At 46.6% G+C, this 19,088-nt stretch overlaps 1 protein-coding gene across 4 annotated transcripts in view; it reads right to left on the bottom strand.

Annotated features, from left to right (window-relative positions):
- Positions 1 to 19,088, bottom strand: part of LOC137522951 (uncharacterized) — a 190,513-nt gene that overhangs the window by 43,715 nt on the left and 127,710 nt on the right. For 3 of the 4 annotated variants that reach the window (XM_068243109.1, XM_068243110.1, XM_068243111.1), the window contains exons 2-3: positions 12,268 to 12,384; positions 3,420 to 3,567 (exon numbers count right to left, since the gene is read on the bottom strand). In XM_068243109.1, the coding sequence (XP_068099210.1) occupies positions 3,420 to 3,564 (145 nt within the window). In that variant the 5' untranslated portion in view covers positions 3,565 to 3,567; positions 12,268 to 12,384. Of the gene's footprint in view, positions 1 to 3,419; positions 3,568 to 12,267; positions 12,385 to 14,531; positions 14,584 to 19,088 lie in introns of those variants that run through there. The other variant, XM_068243112.1, reaches the window with a different exon arrangement.

Genomic DNA, 19,088 nt, shown 5'->3' with positions numbered 1-19,088 from the left:
AATATTTCATTTTGATATAAAGGTGCATCTTTTTCAGTTTTGCGCCCATCACTATTTACAAGCTTATAATTTAAAAAGTATTAGCAATAGATCCTCTTGAGTAGAATAGACCCTCTTGACATGCATATTAAAAAAGTTCAGATCCTTGGGTAACTATTTTATGTTTTGTTTTTGTTTTTTTGTTTTTTAAATTGTAATTTAATTTATTAAAAATTTTATTTGGGTATTTTTTGGAGTGTGGGAGGTAAACTTAATTTTAAATGTACTTGTGTTTGATAGAAAAAAAAAATGTACGTACATGTAGTTTTATTATTTATTATCAGTCATTTTGTTTTTAGGAAGGATGTGATTTTTTTTTGTTCAGAAAGATTGTGGCTTCTCATAGAAGCCGTCGGTCTTTTCTAACTGCGTTCCCATTCATTGATCTCCGGGCTAACGGATGGTGACACAGGAGCACGCGGACCCGTGTGATCGTCCATGGGCGCAAGCGGCAGCAGCCTTTTGGATGTAGCAGCAACATCCAAAAGGTTGAATACCGTAGGGAGGTATAAGGAAAAAAGAACTTACCTGAGGTCTCTAATGGACCCCACAGATGTCCTGTGCCCGCGCAGCCATTCACTGATGCTCCGGTCAGGGGACAGATTTGGGGGAAAAACAAATCGCTCTGGTGTGCACCATCCCATTCACTTTCATTAGCCAAGCGGGTTACCCCTGCCCTCTAATCATGCCCCTAGTCAACAGGCATTCAAGTTTGCCATGTGGACACCAGGGGTGTAACTATAGACCATGCAAGGGATGCAGCCACAGGAGAGCCCAAAGGCAGCAGGGGGTGCCGTAGAGGAGAAGGGTTTTTTTTTTTTTCCCCTGTCCTGAAAGACAACTAAGGGCACGGGAAGAAAGTAAATTCTCTGCTCTCTGCACAATTGTTCTAATGACTTCTTCTGCTCAGCCACAGATAAGGAATCATACAGAGTTTGCAAAGATTTGTAGACAGTCCCTTCAGTGTTCATCAGGGTCTTGTGCACAGTGCCCAACCCCCATCTCTCTACCCCTCTATCCAAGTGCTCTGTTACTGTAGTGATGCTGGAGGAGTCTGCAGAGACAGTTCTGCTCCATCAGAGATGGACAGAGTGAGTATAAGAAGCAGCGGCTGGGAGCACAGTCATCTGTTGGCTTTCTGTATGCGTTTTCTGCACACCTTGAACCTGATCACAAAGCCCTGATAAATTATATCACGGCCGTGCTATGTTAGCACGCGGGTTAGCGCGCGTACAGGTTTCCGCGCATAATAGTAAAGGTTTGCGCGCATTAAACTTTTGCGTTCATGCGCTAACGTATATATTAGCGCGTGAGCGCAAAAGTTAATGCTTTCAAGTGTGTCTGTATGTGTGAAAACATGGATGTTTTATCACAGAAGCTAATGTAACTGATAGAGAAAAATGCCTGCAGTGCTTCGCTGCTGTCTGTATTTTATCTGCATGGGGAAAACACATTCAAGTGTGCACTTGCCAACTGAATAACATTGGTTCTCAGTATACCTGTGCAGGAAGCAGAAGGAGGGTGCGTTTGAAGGAGGGTGATGGGGAGGGGCTTTGAAGAGAGGTGTTAGGGGGCCCCATCCAAAGTTTTGCAGGGGGGCCCAGTGATTTCTAGTTACGCCCCTGATCATTTGGCTCTTATTTTTATCAATGTACAACTATTATACGTATGTTTAACTTGTAGGGATCCCAAGGTGAGAATGTGGAGGCTGCCATAGGTATTTCCTTTTAAAAAATGCAAGTTTCCTGGCTGTCCCCCTGGTCCTCTTCCTCTATTACTTTTAGCCCTAAACGCTGAACAAGCATGCAGGTCAGGTGCTCTGACTCAAGCGTGACTGGATTAGCTGCATGCTTGTTTCAGGGTTGTGACTCAGACACTAACTGATGCTAGATGCTCAACAAGACTGTCAGAAAACTGGTATTGTTCATAGGGGAAAAAAAATATGGCGGCCTCCATATCACCCTCACATCAGGTTGGCTAAAGGATACTAGAGCTGACACAAATAGGAGAAAGGAGGGGGGGCAGGCATGTAAGGTGAGCTGTCCTGATGACCACCGGTCTGCTCCCCAGTTCTCCTCTGTCCCCATTTTTCTTACCTAACTGCCTCCCCCCGCCCCGGCAGCCTCTTCCGGGTCACCAGATTGGGGCAGTAGTGCGCAGGCGCTGGCCCAGCCACGTGCGTCCTACAGTGCGTGACCACGGCTGGAAGTGCTCTGCGCATGATGTAATTGTGATGTCATGCCCATGCAGAGAGTGCTTCCGGCCACGGTCACGCGCTGTTAGTCATGCGGACTGAAGCCCGACTCCAGAAGAGGAGGGGGGCGCTTCATTTAGGTAGGAAAGACAGGGACAGAGGAGATTTGGGGGGGGGGGGAGGGGGAGCGGTGGCCGTCAGGACAGTTCCCCTTACATGCCTGGTCACCCTGTTTCTCCTATTTGTTTTGGCTCTGGCATCCTTTCAATATCAAAACTCAAGTGTTTAGAGCCATAAATGTGTGCATGCCTCCCAACTTTTTGAGATGAGAAAGCGGGACACTTAAGCCACACCCCTTAAACACCCCCAACCCACACCCCCTGACACACCCCCAGTCAATCATAAATATATATATATATATATATATATATAATATATATATATATATAAAATTTGCAATTTTAAAAATGATGGGGAGAAAGGGTGAGGGCGCCCATGGGTGTGGAGGTGGAAAAGGATTGAGGCGCCAGCCGGTGGCTGTGGTGTGTGGGATGCGGGTCTCTGGGATAAGATTGTCCCTCCCTCACTCCTCTCCGAATGTGCCCCCCAGTGTCCCCCTGTATGGAGAGATTAAGAGCGCAGCAGAGCGGGCAGTCTTACCATTCTCCTCACGTACCGGGCATCTGGTCTTCTCTGCTTCCTGCTTCCTGTGACTACACAGGAAGTAGATGGAAGCCAGAGATGCCCGGTACGCGAGGAAGAAATGGTAAGACTGCCCGCTCTGCTGCGCTCTTAATCTCTCCATACAGGGGAAACTGGGGGGCACATTCAGAGGGAGGGAGGGACAATCTTATCCCAGACCCGCATCCCACACACCACAGCCGCCTGCTGGCTCCTCGATCCTTTTTTCACCTCCGCTGCCTGCCGGGAAACAAGGGGGGGGGGGTATCCCCTCCCCCAACCCGTGACCGTCCCAACGAATCCGGGACGGTTGGGGCCCCTGTGTGTGGGATGCCTGCAATTTTATCTTTCAGAATTTGAAGAGAGCAAAATGGCAGCCCGTATAAAATATGTGCATAGTAAACAATGTTATTTTGGTACATGGAACATAACAGAGATAAGATCAGATGCAGGAAAGTGTAGTTATAGTATAACAGAAGATTTGCTTTGCATACAATAAACTTACATGAGGGCAGAGGTGGTGAACAGAAGTCTGTGTTGCAACATGTGATTTCCATATTCATTTTCCCACCGGAATAGCTAATACTTCCAACTTTACCACATTTACTGGTTGGTACACAGGGACTTGATATAATCCACGGACATTTCATTACCTGCACAACAATGTATTTATCAGTGGAAGATAGTTATTGTGCCTAGAGTAATAATCATTGTCTTCATTATCAGTATTAATAGGATTATAAAGAAAAAATAAATTGTAAATGAGAGTGTAATTTTATTGTGCTCAGCACTTGAGTGGCACTGAAAATCTTGTTTACCCGTTCTGCTATTCATATCACAACTGGCTTCCAGCAGTGTTGCTTGCAAATTTTTGCAAAAGTCATTTTTGCATCAATTTTGAGAAAATATTCGTGAAAATGGCTTGCATGTCGATATTTTTGCACAAAAATTTGAAAAAAAAAAAAGTGAAAATGTGTGAAAAATATATATTTACCACAAACACTTTTACCGCAAAAATGTGAACAATCACAAAACTTAATTTTGATTGTATTGATGCTAGAAAATTGAATTTAACATTTTCTTGAAAATGAATGCAAAAATAATATTAGCTTTTTTGTTCATCATCATCACTGGCTTCCTGTTCACCACTCCAGACAGGATTCAAACTAGTATGGGTTGATTAAAACAGCTACTGCATAGCTCAACTCCTACTTACAAAATTGGATGAACACCAGCTGGCTGAGGCTGAACTCTGACAAAACAGAGGTGTTGGTGGTAGGTGGTCCACACATGATGGATAAAGTTCAAAACGCTCACCACCTCAAACTAGCAATTGGGGGAGATACTGTACAGTATATAGACTCTGTGTGAAACCTTGGTGTGATCCTGGATGGAAATCTAAAACTCAGACAGCAGGTATCAGCTGTCTCAAGTCTTCCTTCTTCCATCTAAGAAATATAGTGAAAATCAAACACCTTATCCCAGCTGAAGACCTACCTACCCTGGTTCATGCATTTGTATTCTCCCGCCTAGACTACTGCAACGCCCTGTTCATCGCCCGGATCTACAGATAAGGTTCTGCGCCCCTTACAATTAGTACAGAATGGCTGCAGCCAGAATCCTAGCCTATGCCCCCTGCAGCTCACACATCACCCCAGTACTGCAAACTCTTCACTGGTTGCTAGTGTTGGGCGAACACCTGGATGTTCGGGTTCGGGTCCGTTCACCGAACATGGGCCAGATGTTCGGCATGTTCGGCCCGAACCCCGAACTCCCCCGAACATCCCGCTTTTGGGGGCCCTATGGGGTCGCAGGCATAAGGGGGGAGCATGCCCCGGTCGCGGGGGGGGTCGGAAATTCCCCCCACCCCCTCCGCTAGCGCTCCCCCCACTGCCCGCTTCCCCATACAAAAATTTTCCGTAAAGTTCAATAGTACCTTCAGTGGCTGGCTGGCACTGTGGTGTGAGTGAGGAGGAGTAGTCCTAGTAGGACGCGTTGAGGCCGGGCAGGGGGCGGTTCAGCGGTAGTACCTTTGTGGTACTTCCGCCCTTTCTCTGACCTCACGTCCTCTACGTGATGACGCATACGAGGGTACGCGTGACGCGTACCCTCGTATGGCAGAGGACGTGAGGTCAGAGAAAGGGCGGAAGTACCACAAGGGTACTACCGCTGAACCGCCCGCTGGCCGCTGCCCGGCCTCAACGCGTCCTACTCGGACTCCTCCTCCTCACTCACACCACAGTGCCAGCCAGCCACTGAAGGTACTATTGAACTTTACGGAAAATTTTTGTATGGGGAAGCGGGCAGTGGGGGGAGCGCTAGCGGAGGGGGTGGGGGGAATTTCCGACACCCCCCGCGACCGGGGCATGCTCCCCCCTTATGCCTGCTACCCCATAGGGGGGCAGTATTCGGCCGAACAGGGCCCTGTTCGGCCTGTTCGGCTGGGCATTGAGCTGTTCGGGCGAACCCGAACTAAAAAGGCCGAACACCATGAGGTGTTCGGCCGAACTGGAACATCACCCGAACAGGGTGATGTTCTGCAGAACCCGAACAGTGGCGAACACTGTTCGCCCAACACTACTGGTTGCCAGTAAAATGGAGAATCAATTTTAAGATCTGCCTCTGCCTGCTGACATTCAAGGCTCTAAACCACATGGGACCCAAATACATAGCGGATCTATTGGAACTTTATGCCCCTCCACGCACCCTCCGCTCTGCCAACAAGATGAAGCTGGTTATTCCCAGGATACACCTAACATTTGGTACTCGGGCCTTTTCCTATGCAGCTACTACTCTATGGAACTCACTTCCACAATCAGTACGAGAGGCTCCTTCTCTGGACAGCTTTAAAAAAAAGGCTGAAAACTCACCTCTTTTCCCGAGCCTTTGAGACTGCATAATGCAGGTCACAGCGCTTTGAGCCCTCAGGGAGAAAAGCACTATTAAAATATTATTGTTATTGTTACATGTCAGTGTTGTTTCAGGGTTTTTGGTGTCCCAGGCAAGGCTTCTTTTGTTTTTAGACTACACCCCCCCACCCCAAACCCTTCTCCCCAATCAAAATTAATTAGTTTTGTTAGTACCTAATGGTATTAAGTTGACACAATGAACAAAAACCTCCTGCAAGATGCACACAAGGTGCTAAGTGGAAACCGGCTCATAGGCAAGATTTATTTGTATTATTATTTTTTTTTTTCAAGCATATACGTGATCCAGCAATATCATACACAATCTGAAATGTTTAACTGGATAAATTAAAGGTTGTGTTCAAATGCATGTGAAGGATTTACCATCTTCATGCGGGTCATATCAGTTGATAGTCAGGGTTGCTGAGAACAATGTATGTGAAATAGAGGTTGTGAAATTATATGAAGGATTCACAGCAAGAGGTATCTGCAAATATGTTTTAGGATAGTCTAGATTACAAAATAAATAAATACATAAATAAATAAATACATCCTCACTACAGGTGCCTGAAATCACCCCAAAACCAGAGATGGGCCGAACGGTTCGCCGGCAAACGGTTCCCGGCGAACTTCGGTGGTTCGCGTTCGCCTCCCGCAGGCGAACGTTTCCGGAAGTTCGGTTCGCCCCACAATGCACTATGAGGGTCAACTTTGACCCTCTACATCACAGTCAGCAGGCCCAGTGTAGCCAATTAGGCTACACTAGCCCCTGGAGCCCCACCCCCCTTATATAAGGCAGGCAGCGGCGGCCATTACGGTCACTCGTGTGCCTGCATTAGTGAGAGTAGGGTGAGCTGCTGCAGACTCTCTCTCATAGGGAAAGATTAGTTAGGCTTAGCTTGTCTCCCTGTCCCTGGCTGCATACCTGTTCTGTGAACCCACCACTGCATACCTGTACTGTGAACCCACCACTGCATACCTGTTCAGTGAACCCACCACTGCATACCTGTTCAGTGAACCCACCACTGCATACCTGTTCTGTGAACCCGCCACTGCATACCTGTTCTGTGAACCCACCACTGCATACCTGTTCTGTGAACCCACCACTGCATACCTGTGCTGTGAACCCACCACTGCATACCTGTGCTGTGAACCCACCACGGCATACCTGTTCTGTGAACCCCACCACTGCATACCTGTGCTGTGGAACCCACCACTGCATACCTGTGCTGTGAACCCACCACTGCATACCTGTTCTGTGAACCCACCACTGCATACCTGTTCAGTGAACCCACCACTGCATACCTGTGCTGTGAACCCACCACTGCATACCTGTTCTGTGAACCCACCACTGCATACCTGTGCTGTGAACCCACCACTGCATACCTGTTCTGTGAACCCACCACTGCATACCTGTTCTGTTGAACCCACCACTGCATACCTGTTCAGTGAACCCACCACTGCATACCTGTTTGTGTTCAGTGAACCCGCCACTGCATACCTGTTCTGTTCAGTGGACCCGCTACTGTATATCTGTTTAGTGAACCCGCCACTGCATACCTGTTGTGTTCAGTGAACCTGCCACTGCATACCTGTTCTGTTCAGTGACCCGCCACTGTATACCTGTTGTGTTCAGTGAACCCGCCACTGCATACCTGTTCTGTTCAGTGGACCCGCCACTGCATACCTGTTGTGTTCAGTGAACCCGCCACTGCATACCTGTTCTGTTCAGTGGACCCGCCACTGTATACCTGTTTAGTGAACCCGCCACTGTATACCTGTACTGTTCAGTGAACCCGCCACTGCATACCTGTTCAGTGAACCCGCCACTGTATACCTGTTCTGTTCAGTGAACCCGCCACTGTATACCTGTTCAGTGAACCCGCCACTGCATACCTGTTGTGTTCAGTGAACCCGCCACTGCATACCTGTTGTGTTCAGTGAACCCACCGCATCAGTGCGCATACCTGTGCAGTTAAGTGAACCCACCTACCTACGTGAGTGCACGCAGTGTGATATACCACTCCGTGCATACCCGATATGGACAAAACAGGTAGAGGGGAAATGAGCTGTACTGGGTGGCCACACTACTAGACCCTCGGTACAGGCACAAAGTGGCGGACCTGTTACCAACTCACCGGAAGGTGGAAAGGATGCAGCACATGCAGAACCAGCTGTCAACTATGCTTTACAATGCCTTTAAGGGTGATGTGACAGCACAACGCCAGCAAGGTACCACTGCCACTAATCCTCCTCCCGTGTCCACGCAGTCAAAGACAGGACGCTCTAGCGATCTCATGGTGATGTCGGACATGCGGACGTTCTTTAGTCCAACGCTTCGCCGTAGCCCTTCCCGGATCCACCCTCCACCAACGCCTGGAACGGCAGGTAGCCGACTACCTGGCCTTAAGTGTGGATGTAGACACTGCTGTGAACAGCGATGAGGAACCCTTGAACTACTGGGTGCGCAGGCTTGACCTGTGGCCAGAGCTGTCCCAATTTGCCATCCAACTTCTCTCCTGCCCTGCCGCAAGCGTCCTGTCAGAAAGGACCTTCAGCGCAGCTGGAGGCATTGTCACAGAGAAGAGAAGTCGCCTAAGTCACAAAAGTGTTAAGTACCTCACCTTTATCAAAATGAATGAGGCATGGATCCCGGAGGGCTGCTGCCCGCCCCAAGACTAAGTCAGTCCCCGCACACACAGCATCTCTGCCTGCACGCCGTGTGACTGGCTGCCTGGCCTGCCCCAAGAAGACTAAGTCGCTCCCAGTCCCTCCACACAGCATGTCTGTCTGCAGGCCGCTTGACTACCTTCTCCGCCACCACCAACAGGGTCCGGGACTCCAGGCGGATTGCTGAATTTTTTAGGCCGCTGTAATAATTTTTCGGGTGCGTGTACATGACTGCCTAATTTTTCTGGCTGCACTGCGGGCAGCTGCAACAACAAAAGAAAAGGCATGTACATGCGCCCATTCCCCTTCGTGATCATTACCTTGCCGTGGTGAAGGGGCTTGCGTATCACAATGAAGCAATGACCGGCGCCTAGATGAGTGTCTCGGGGGGCACACAAAAGATAATAAGGTCGTTGCTTCATTGTGGTCAGACCAAATTTGATCAGCTGGACAGTCACTATTCTGTCATTCAGCTACATCAGCCAGGCGACCATATGGGCTGTAAAGCCACCAAAACCTGCACTCTCGCCATGGTGCGCGAACCTAAAATCGGAGGTTCGGCCCATCTCTACCCAAAACAAAGGTAATAACCTTACAGCAACCTTCACCATGTTTCAATAGGGCTCAGATGAGTAAAAATTACTCGAAATGTTATTCCTAGTTTATTAGATCACTTATGATGTCTCCTCTGGGGAAGCAAGGATATTCCCAGAGATGCCAGTAGACGCAGGCCTCATCATTTTCTGGCTTTTATAAAAAATGTACATTGCAAGCAAAGGGTTCAGGTGAAAATATATTGTATTTTTTGGACTATAAGACTCACTTTTTCTCCCCCAAAAGTTGGGGGAAAGAGTCCTTACATCACTGACTTGTAAATGCCTGCCAATACGAACCACCAACCTGACGCAATGTTGGGGACTCCCTGTACTGTGCCCATGCAGAGGAGGACACAGGGGCACAAAGGGGCATAGAGGAGAACACAAGGGGGGGCATAAAGAGACATAAAAGAGGACACAAGCAGGACAGAGGTGGAAACATAAAGGACACAGTAGGACACAAGAGGGACCCAGGAGGACACGAGGGGGACACAAGAGGTACAAGGGGGCATAAGGTACAAAGGGGGCATAATCCAAAAGATGCCCCTTTACCATGGATGCACCAGGTTTAGTATATATTTTTCTCCCCTGGTTCTTGCCCTCTAAACCTAGGTGCACCTTATGGTCAGGAGCATCTTATAGTCTGAAAAATACAGTATATTGCCTCGATTCACTAACCGGCGCAAAGTATTAGCGCCAAGTATTAGCGCCGGAATGAAAAGTGGATTTGTGGGCACTAACTGCCTGATCGCGCACTGATGTGCACGCAAACAGCTTGCGCACACAAAGGTGCGACGATAATGTCGCACAGCGCACAATGCAGTGCGACGATAATCTTGCACTGTTGTACCAAATGGCCTTTGCGCGCACAAGAATGCGACTTTATTCGCGCAAGGGCCATTTAGTGCGCGAACCGTTCACTGTTATCATCGCACCGCGCGCCGTTATCAGCGCACCGCGTTGTGTGCGGTGCAACCTTAACGTGGCACCTTTAAGCGCGATGTATGGGCGCAAACTAGCTAACTTTCTAGTTTGCGCCCACTAAGTGTTTGGGCGTCCTAACCGGCCTAGCGCCGGTTAGGGAATCAAGCCTTATATATACTTTTAGATTGTAAGCCTCTGGCAGGGCCCTCCTCCCTAGTGTTTCCAGCTTATTATACAATCCTACTGTCAATCACCCCTCTTGTAGACTAGAACAGTCTCTATTTTGACCTAGGACACTGTATTGTTATCAAATTATTTGCATGATCATGTTTTGTTGTGAGTTTCCTGTATGTCCCACCTTGCATGTTAACCCATTATTGTGCAGCACTGCGTAATATGTTGGTGGTTTATAAATGCAATAAATATTTATCTATCTATCTATCTATCTATCTATCTATCTATCTATCTATCTATCTATCTATCTAACTATCTATCTATATATTAACCTACGAAGAGGGAATCCTCTGGATCCTAGAAAGACTTCCTATGACCTCCTGGCCCTCACCATTGCCAGGCATGGACCACCATAAAAGATCCGACAAGAACTTCAGATTAATTTCAGATAGTGACTTTGCTGCTCTTCAAGCACAATCTGCACCTGAGCACATCGGACATGCCTGTGCAGTAAGCTGGAGCCACTCATGCTTGAGCACCTCTGTACTACCTTGCAGGCATTGCCGAATTTGTGCAAGTGCAGCATGGCTGCGCTCGTACATGAAGAGGTGACAAATGCATGTCACATGATCGAAAGCTGAAGGTATAGAGTACATCATTGGAGCAGATAAATGATACACTGCTCTGCCCAGGCCCAGATTTACATCATAGGAGCCTATAGGCACCCTAGACTTCGACCTCCATTCATCTACAAACCCTCGCAGAACCACACCACAAGTGTGCTGGTTGTCCCAGCTGTCACTTCTCCCTTACTTCTTTTACCTGTCATAGGTAGCTACAGGCGTCCCTTAGCATTAGGTAACCAGAGGTACCCTTACTATTAAATAGCTAGAGGTGCCCCTGTCTGAAGGGAGATATCCTCAGTTGAATGCTGAGGGCTGGGTGAATAGCCTCATTTATGATCAGCTTGAAACTCTGCATAAGGAAGGAGGGAGGCACTAGAGGAGGGGATTGAGTCGCCTTTTCATCATCAGGTGCCTGTAGGCATGTGCCTACAGTGCCTTATAGTAAAGCCGACCCTGGCTCTGCAATGTGGGGAGAGGGTGGCGGGAGCAGAAAGGTGTTAGGGAGTGTTTGTGTGTGTGTGTGTGTGTGTGTGTATTCAACTATCCACACAAGGGGGTTTGGATCCCAGGAGTAGGCCCCATGCTAATCCTTTTCTGAAGGATCCCATGTGTTGTTGCTGCCCCCTGGTTTAAACTGACAATGCTTCACCCAGAAACGCTGTCACCAGTGTGCTCCTCTGAGTGGGAAGGCAGTGCGCTGTCATCCTTTTACTGCACATTTGAAGCTCCAGAGGGCCACATAAAATGGCAAGGAGGGCCGCATTTGGCCCGTGGGCCTTGAGTTTGACACCTGTGCTCTGAGGAACTAGAGGCTTCCCTTCTCTTAGGTAATTTCTTTCACCTTAGGGAGGCCTCAGGTTTACTTTAAATCAGGGGTCTCAAACTCAATTTACCTGAGGGCCGCAGGAGGCAAAGTCAGGATGAGGCTGGGCCGCATAAGGGAGTTCGCTTCAGTGCTCCCATTACAAGTAATCCACCGTGTCCCTGCCGCAAAACAAGGGTTGCAGAGCCCCCAAATCGCCCGGGGGGCAATCCGCAGGCATTTCCTGGAAAGAGCAGAGCTTCCAGCTTCAGCTCTGCCCCTCCTGACGTCAATCGCGACGGATCGCCGTCTCTGCCCTCCCCTCTTACTCTTCCTTCACAGCGAGCGGCGGGGAGAGGCGGCGATCCGTGCAGTGATTGACGTCAGGAGGGGCAGAGCTACAGCTGGAAGCTCTGCCCCTCAGCACAGTCGTGGATGTTTGCCCGGGGGATTTGCGGCGGGGATGTGGCGGATTACTTGGGAGCACTGAAGCGAAAGGTAAAATAGGAAAATAATAGTTCGCTTCCGTTTCTCTTTTGCTTTTGCCGGCGCGGGCCACAAAATATTGTATCGAGGGCCGCAAATGGCCCCCGGGCCGCGAGTTTGAGACCCCTGCTTTAAATCATATACTACACGCACTAATGACATACCGTACCTTCAATGGTTTCTCTTACAGCTAAGCCACAGCTGTAGGAGCTGTTAAGGCACAATATGCTATTGCCTTGGCAGGTTGAATCTTTTGCAGTACAGGTTACGCATGAAAGGGGGTTTCCTGCAAGACAAATGATAGAGATCATTATTAAAGTGCAACTCAACTTTTGTAAAAATCTTACATATGCATTATATGTTCGACACACAAACTATTCTATTTATTTATTTATTTTAGTTATTATTATTTTTTAAGGTTAAAATGGCCTCTTTAGTTTAGACCGCAGAAAGCTATAATGTTCTGGGTATTTGCACACCACCCATAATAAATGAAAATCCACCAAAAAAACATATAATTTGCAAGGAACACACTGCAGTGGTTGGATAAAACAGACCAAAACAGCCCTTTTATCACAAAAACATCATAAAAATAGCAATAATTAAAAAAAATATATAATAGCATTGCACTTAGGACAACTGAAGTGAAAAGAATATGGAGGCTGCTATATTCATTTCCTTTTGAACAATACCAATTGTCTGACAGCCCTGCTGATCTATTTGGCTGCAGTAGTGTCTGAATAACACCAGAAACAAGCATGCAGAATATCTTAAGCCTCTAACCATGCCAGAAATAAAACAGTGAGGGAGGGTGGGCAGGAAAAACTGCCTCTTTAGTCTTCTCCTCCTCTGACCCCTATTCTGAAATTATGAGTAACATAAAACATGAAATTATGATTTATTGTAAACATTACGATTTATTGTAAAATTATGATTTATTGTGAAATTATAAGACAAAATTATAAATTACAAATTTTCTGATAATTACAAATTCTAATTTCAGCTCGTCACTATTTATTTCCTTTTAAACAATGCAAATGTCCAGGCGGTTCTGCTAATCCACTGTCTCTAATATATTTAGCCATAGACCCTGAACAATCATGCTGATCAGTTGTTTGACTTAAAGGGGTTCTGTGGGGTGTTTAATAAAACAAAAACTGACACTTACTTGCGGCTTCTATCAGCCCCCTGTAGCTGTCATGACATGCGTCGTCCTCCTACGATCACCAGTTCCCAGCCGTTCTAACAAAACGAATAGTGCGCACTCCCGCTCGTGTCTCCGGGAGCTTACTGCGCAGGCGCAGTACGAGGTTTTTGCATACTGCGCCTGCACAATAAGACGCGAGCGGGAGCGCGCACGTGCAGACGCAGTTTTGTTTTAAAAAAATGAAGCAAATATTTACCTAAGGAGAGGGAAGGCTCTGGGTCGTATAGAGCCTTCCGTCTCCTCTCTCGGTGCTCTCTATCCTGTGCTGGCTCCCCCCCGTTTCAATCCCCCATCGAAAGGGTATTTGGAAGTCTTCAGGGGCCGTGTCCTCCTGAAGACGTGTGGCTCCATACTGCACAGGCGTGAGCGTGCAAGAGAGCGTGCTTGCGCAGGCGCAGTACAGGGCCGCCCTTCTTCAGGAGCACTCAGGCTCCTTGAAGACTTCTGAAGCCTCCTTCAGCCGGATAAAGCAGTATTTAACTAAATTAGTCAAATACTGCTACCAGCGAGCCAGCACTGGAACTAGGGGACCAGGAGAGGAGCGGGAAGGCTCTATAGGACCCAGAGCCTTCCCTCTCCTTGGGTAAGTATCTGTCTCATTTTGTTAAATGCGGTTCCCATTCACATTAAGGATTCATTAGACTGGGACCGGAGGCAGGGAATGGATTATCATAGGAGGACGACGCAGGACATAACAGCTAAAGGGGGCCGATTGAAGCCCCAGGTAAGTGTCCGTTTTTGTTTTGTTAAGCACTCCACAGAACCCCTTTAAGTTTGACTGCAATTGTCACTTGCTTGTTTCAGGTGTGTGATTTAGACACTACTGATGCATGAAAGAGCAGAACTACTGCGCCTGCACAGTCCTCTCCGGCCCACGTGGCGGTGATTGACAGCGCCGCTCGCGCAGGCGCAGTACAGGCCGACCTGGAGGTCGCCCTGACGTCATTGCCGGGGACCGGAACGGAGCTGCGGCGAACTGCTGCGGGGAGAGCTGCGGCGAGGGACATGCTGGGAGCTTGGGGCTGGAGGAAGCCCCCGGTAAGTATCACTTATTTTATTAGAATTTCCCTGATGACTCCTTTAAGGAGGTCTATTCACTCAGCAGAAAAGCTAAAACCGCCATCCTCATATCAACGGTACTCTCACTACGCCCACACTCCTCACCCCCCCCCCCCCTTCCGTTCTTGCTACCTTAATGCTAAAACAACTAAAAAGTTCAGACCTACCTGATGCCACAAGAGTACTGAGCAGAAAGACGTACATTAGAAGACCCTCCATGGTATGATCCAAAGTACTGTACAGGTGTCACTGATGTCCGTGATTTTGCAAGTGGCTGTTGTATTTACTTAATGTGACATGATCTGGGTGTGGATGCTGTGGGGTAGGTAAACTGAAACCTTCACAATGACACAGTACCTTTGTTTCTTAGTGTAAGAAATTTATACATGTACAGCAGCCTTGTTCATGAATAAAAAATGAAATGACTAGTTAAGGTTACAGAGTGCAGTTTTGAAGTCTTAGTACAGTTATTAAACATAGACATAAGACATGCATATTAACAGTCTGACTTCCATCTTTCTGTCTCTACATAGAAGGTCATTTGGTCTGAGAGCTCAGTTCGGCAGTGGTGCTCGGATACTCCCCAATCACGGATTCGACCTATTCGGCCGTGAATGAAAAAAAAAAATCTGTAAAATGGCGTGATTAATTTCCAGATTTGAAACGGACTCACAAATTCGACACAGATTTTATTATTGAACGAGGCAATCATGGCTAATCATGGCCGTGAATCATGGAATAGCGTTTTAGCTAATAGCAAAGCCCCCATACATGCTACAATCACCAAAATTGCATGGATTATAAAGGTGAGACGTGGCTACAACTTTAAAAAAAATCAAAAAGAACTTTTAGTTTTTGAGAAAATCGATTTTAAAATGTCAAACAAAAAAGTATTCATGATTAAAAAGCCACCAAAATGGGGGGGCGTGGCCGCGACGTGAGACAGGACGGATGCGTGAAAGAACTGCTCCGGCTCCGGCTTACCTAAAACGGCACAAAGCATGGCTCAATCCGCCGCAAATACCTCCCATCAGCCAGAGGAGATGGAGACAGAGCTGGACAACGTGAAGAAGCGCAAATTAACAGCGCTGAAACTAACAGATTACTTCGGACAGAAAACACACAGGCCTGCCCGAGCGATCCAAGATGGCGCTGTCCTGCAAGGAGGTGCCGCTCCAGAGCACCCAAACAACACTGCAAGAGTGCCCAGCATAAAAAAGCTCATCCCCGACAAGCAGTCCAGCCAGAACAAAGCCATGACTGGAAGAAAACACTGCAGGAGAGACGGTAAGCACACAGTCACGCAGCCCTTCCCAAGCTTACAGGCCATGGCCACATTCACTGACTTCCCAGCATCAGAGCAAGCAGCCTCTCAATCTTTTATTAAAGAAATTCTTACATCCTTCAGATCCTCTTTATTAATAGACATCTCCGCTATAACCTCCTCCGTCCACAATGATCTGAATGCCCTAGGTGATAGAGTTGATGAAGTGGAGCACACGGTCTCAGACCTAGTCAGAGAGCATAACACTATGGTGGATGTCTCTGATTCCCACTCAAACGACATAAAATGGCTCAAAACTGAATCTGAAGACCTTGAGGACAGATCGAGGAGAAACAGCATTAAATTCAGAGGAATCCCGGAAAACGTTCCTACAAACGATCTGAATTCTTTTATCCAGAATATCATTAAAGCTACCCTTCCTGACACCACAGATACGGAATTAATCATTGACAGAGCCCACCGTCTCCCCAAGCCCGCACACTTAGCGGCACATATTCCGCATGACGTCATTGTACGCTATCTCTGCTATCATGTTAAGGACAACCTGCTGTTTTCCATTCACAAAAAAGGCTCCCTTCCTGAGCCCTTTGATAAAATCAAAGTCTTTGCAGATCTCTCCCAACATACCCTGCAACTTCGCAAAGATCTAAAACCGATCACTACAGCTCTGAGGGCAGCAAATGTTCCATACAAATGGGGCTTTCCCACAAAAATAATCTTTTCAGTACGTGATCAGCAATACTCCATTCCTAATATGCCTGCAGGCCGAAATCTGCTGAAAACACTGAAAATACAATTGCAAGAAGACTCCCTTATGCCATCAAAGAATCCCGTCTCTTCTAAGATTCATCAGGATTGGCAGACAGTCCCCTCCTAAGTCGGACCCTGTCCTCCCCTGGCTAACTTTTTGTTCCTTTTTCTCATATCAAGACCTATGAGATCAACCAGGTATATACCTGCCCTCCCCCACAGTGTAGGACATCGAACTCTTGTCCTACTCAGTACCTCTTCACTACGCATCCCTTGGGGTTTACTCTCCCATACTAGCGATAGGGAGAATCTACAATCCCTTGCCCCCACATACATTGACTTAATGGGTCTTATGACTTTCTTTTTGCTTTTTTTTATAAGCACAATTCTTCTGTTCATTACCTACCTGAAAATGTTTTATAGGTATTCTATGTTTGTTTCTAGCAATTCTTGGCAGATTGTGTCACCTAACCTATTTCCTCCCAACAGGTACAAATATACCGTTTTCGCTTCAACCAAATGTTGTACTCACCTGAGATTAACCCTACTTTTAAACGCTGACTCTATCCTGGTATGCCGTTAAAAATTTCCTCCATTAATGTTCGAGGCCTGAACTCTCCCTTTAAAAGACATCTTCTGTGTAGTGAGATCATTAACCACAAAACCCAAATAATTTTTGCCCAGGAAACACATCTACTGGCAAAAGATACCCATCTATGTACTAACAAATCATTCCCATTGATTTACCATAGTTCTTTTATAAAAAAAAAAACGGGGTGTTATGATGGCATTCCACAAAGATCTTTAAGTGACCCCTATAGAGGTTTTCCCAGATCTGGAGGGGAGATATATAATCTTTATTGGCAAGGTGAATGACGAACTTCTTACGCTAGTGGCAGTTTATGGCCCCAACACTACACAGAAATCCTTCCACCAGAAACTTTTTGCAAGGGAAAAATCAGTCCAACAAGGCAGATTACTAATCGGGGGAGACTTTAATGCTTGCCCCACAAACTTCGACTCTTCCTCTAAATCCCCACACCAAAAAGTTATCATCGATAAACAACTACACTGGCATGATCTTTATGATCCCTGGCGGGTATTTAACCCCTTAGCCCGCGATTATACTTTCTTTTCAAATGTTCACAAAACATACTCAAGTATCGATTTTTTTCTCACAGACAAAATCCTCTTGCAAAAAGTTCTGGACTCTTCCATTAGTGTACAATCATGGACTGACCATGCCCCTATCCATATAGAAATAGACGACAACACCGCAGAGAAGAAGCCTCCCCTCTGGAGATTGAACACTTCCTTACTTACAGACACCCTTTTACTTAATAAACTTGACAAAGATGTGCAAGAATTCATACTTCTTAATCGTACTCCTAATATGGGAGTTCCCACAGTTTGGTCCTCACTGAAAGCTTATGCCAGAGGTATATTAATAAGACAAGGATCACGTCTAAAAAGGGAGAGAGTGGAAAAATACAATTTCCTACTGGAACAAATTGAGATTCGGGAGAAAAGCCATAAACAAACCCCCACTAGAGATCTGGAAAAACAAAAGTTTGCTTTCTTAAAACAGAAAGAATTTGCGATAATTCAGGTTGGAGTGAGCTTGAGATGTCTCCCAGTGTATCACTGCTGAATATATGCAAATTAACCATTCTACCCTTAGAAGCTAAACACACCTCCAGCACCGCTGGAATGCAATGATGTGTCAGCTTGTTAATTTGTACAGAGCCATAATAATCCAACACGCATACAGACTGTTTTAGATTGTTTGATCCTCATCAGTGCATGGCATGGATTAATTTGGCTCTATGCAGTAGGGCTTGTAACACCGAGAGATACAGACTAACCAGCAAGCTCATGGTGACCCAGAACTCATTGGAATGTGTAAGGGACTACAATGGTCCAAACTTTTGTTTTTCTTAACATCTTAGTAAGGGGGCTTTTAGGACCATTGTAGTCCCTTACACACTCCAATGAGTTCTGGGTCACCATGAGCTCGCTGGTTAGTCTGTATCTCTAGAGATCTGGAGAGAGAGCTTTTCCACTTACGACAAGAACTTAGCATTCTACTACAATCTAAATACGATTTTCTATGCCAGAAAATGAAACTAAACTTTTATGCTCAGAGATATAAAGCAGGTTCCTTCTTAGCGAACCTTATAAAGCATAATTAGGCCAAATCAAAAATACACTCAATGAAACACCCGAACTCTAATCAGATAATTACTAACCCCAAACTAATTGCAGATGCATTCTGCGATTATTAAGCAAGTTTATACAATTTACAATCAGACAAATCTCTAACTCAACCTACAGAAGAAACCATCTCATCATTCTTACAATCAATCGAACTACCTTCGCTTTCCAATCAGCAACTGGAACAACTCAATTCCCCATTTCAAACAACAGAGATTTCTGCAGTAATAAAAGCTCTCAAACATAACAAAGCTCCAGGCCCAGATGGGTTTGGGAATGAGTTTTTCCTGACTCTCAATACTACTCTCTCCCCTCTCCTGACTGACCTCTTCAACGAATTCGCCACCTCCAGCTCTATACCAGAAGAATATCTACAGGCAAATATTACGGTAATCCCCAAGCCGGGGAAAGACCATACGTTGACAACTAACTACAGACCAATTTCACTGTTAAACGCAGATATCAAAATATACGC

This window comes from Hyperolius riggenbachi, chromosome 6 (genome assembly GCF_040937935.1).
Source record: "Hyperolius riggenbachi isolate aHypRig1 chromosome 6, aHypRig1.pri, whole genome shotgun sequence".
Lineage (NCBI taxonomy): Eukaryota > Metazoa > Chordata > Amphibia > Anura > Hyperoliidae > Hyperolius > Hyperolius riggenbachi.
Note: the sequence above shows the minus strand (reverse complement) of the source record. Positions and strands in the feature narration are given on the sequence as shown.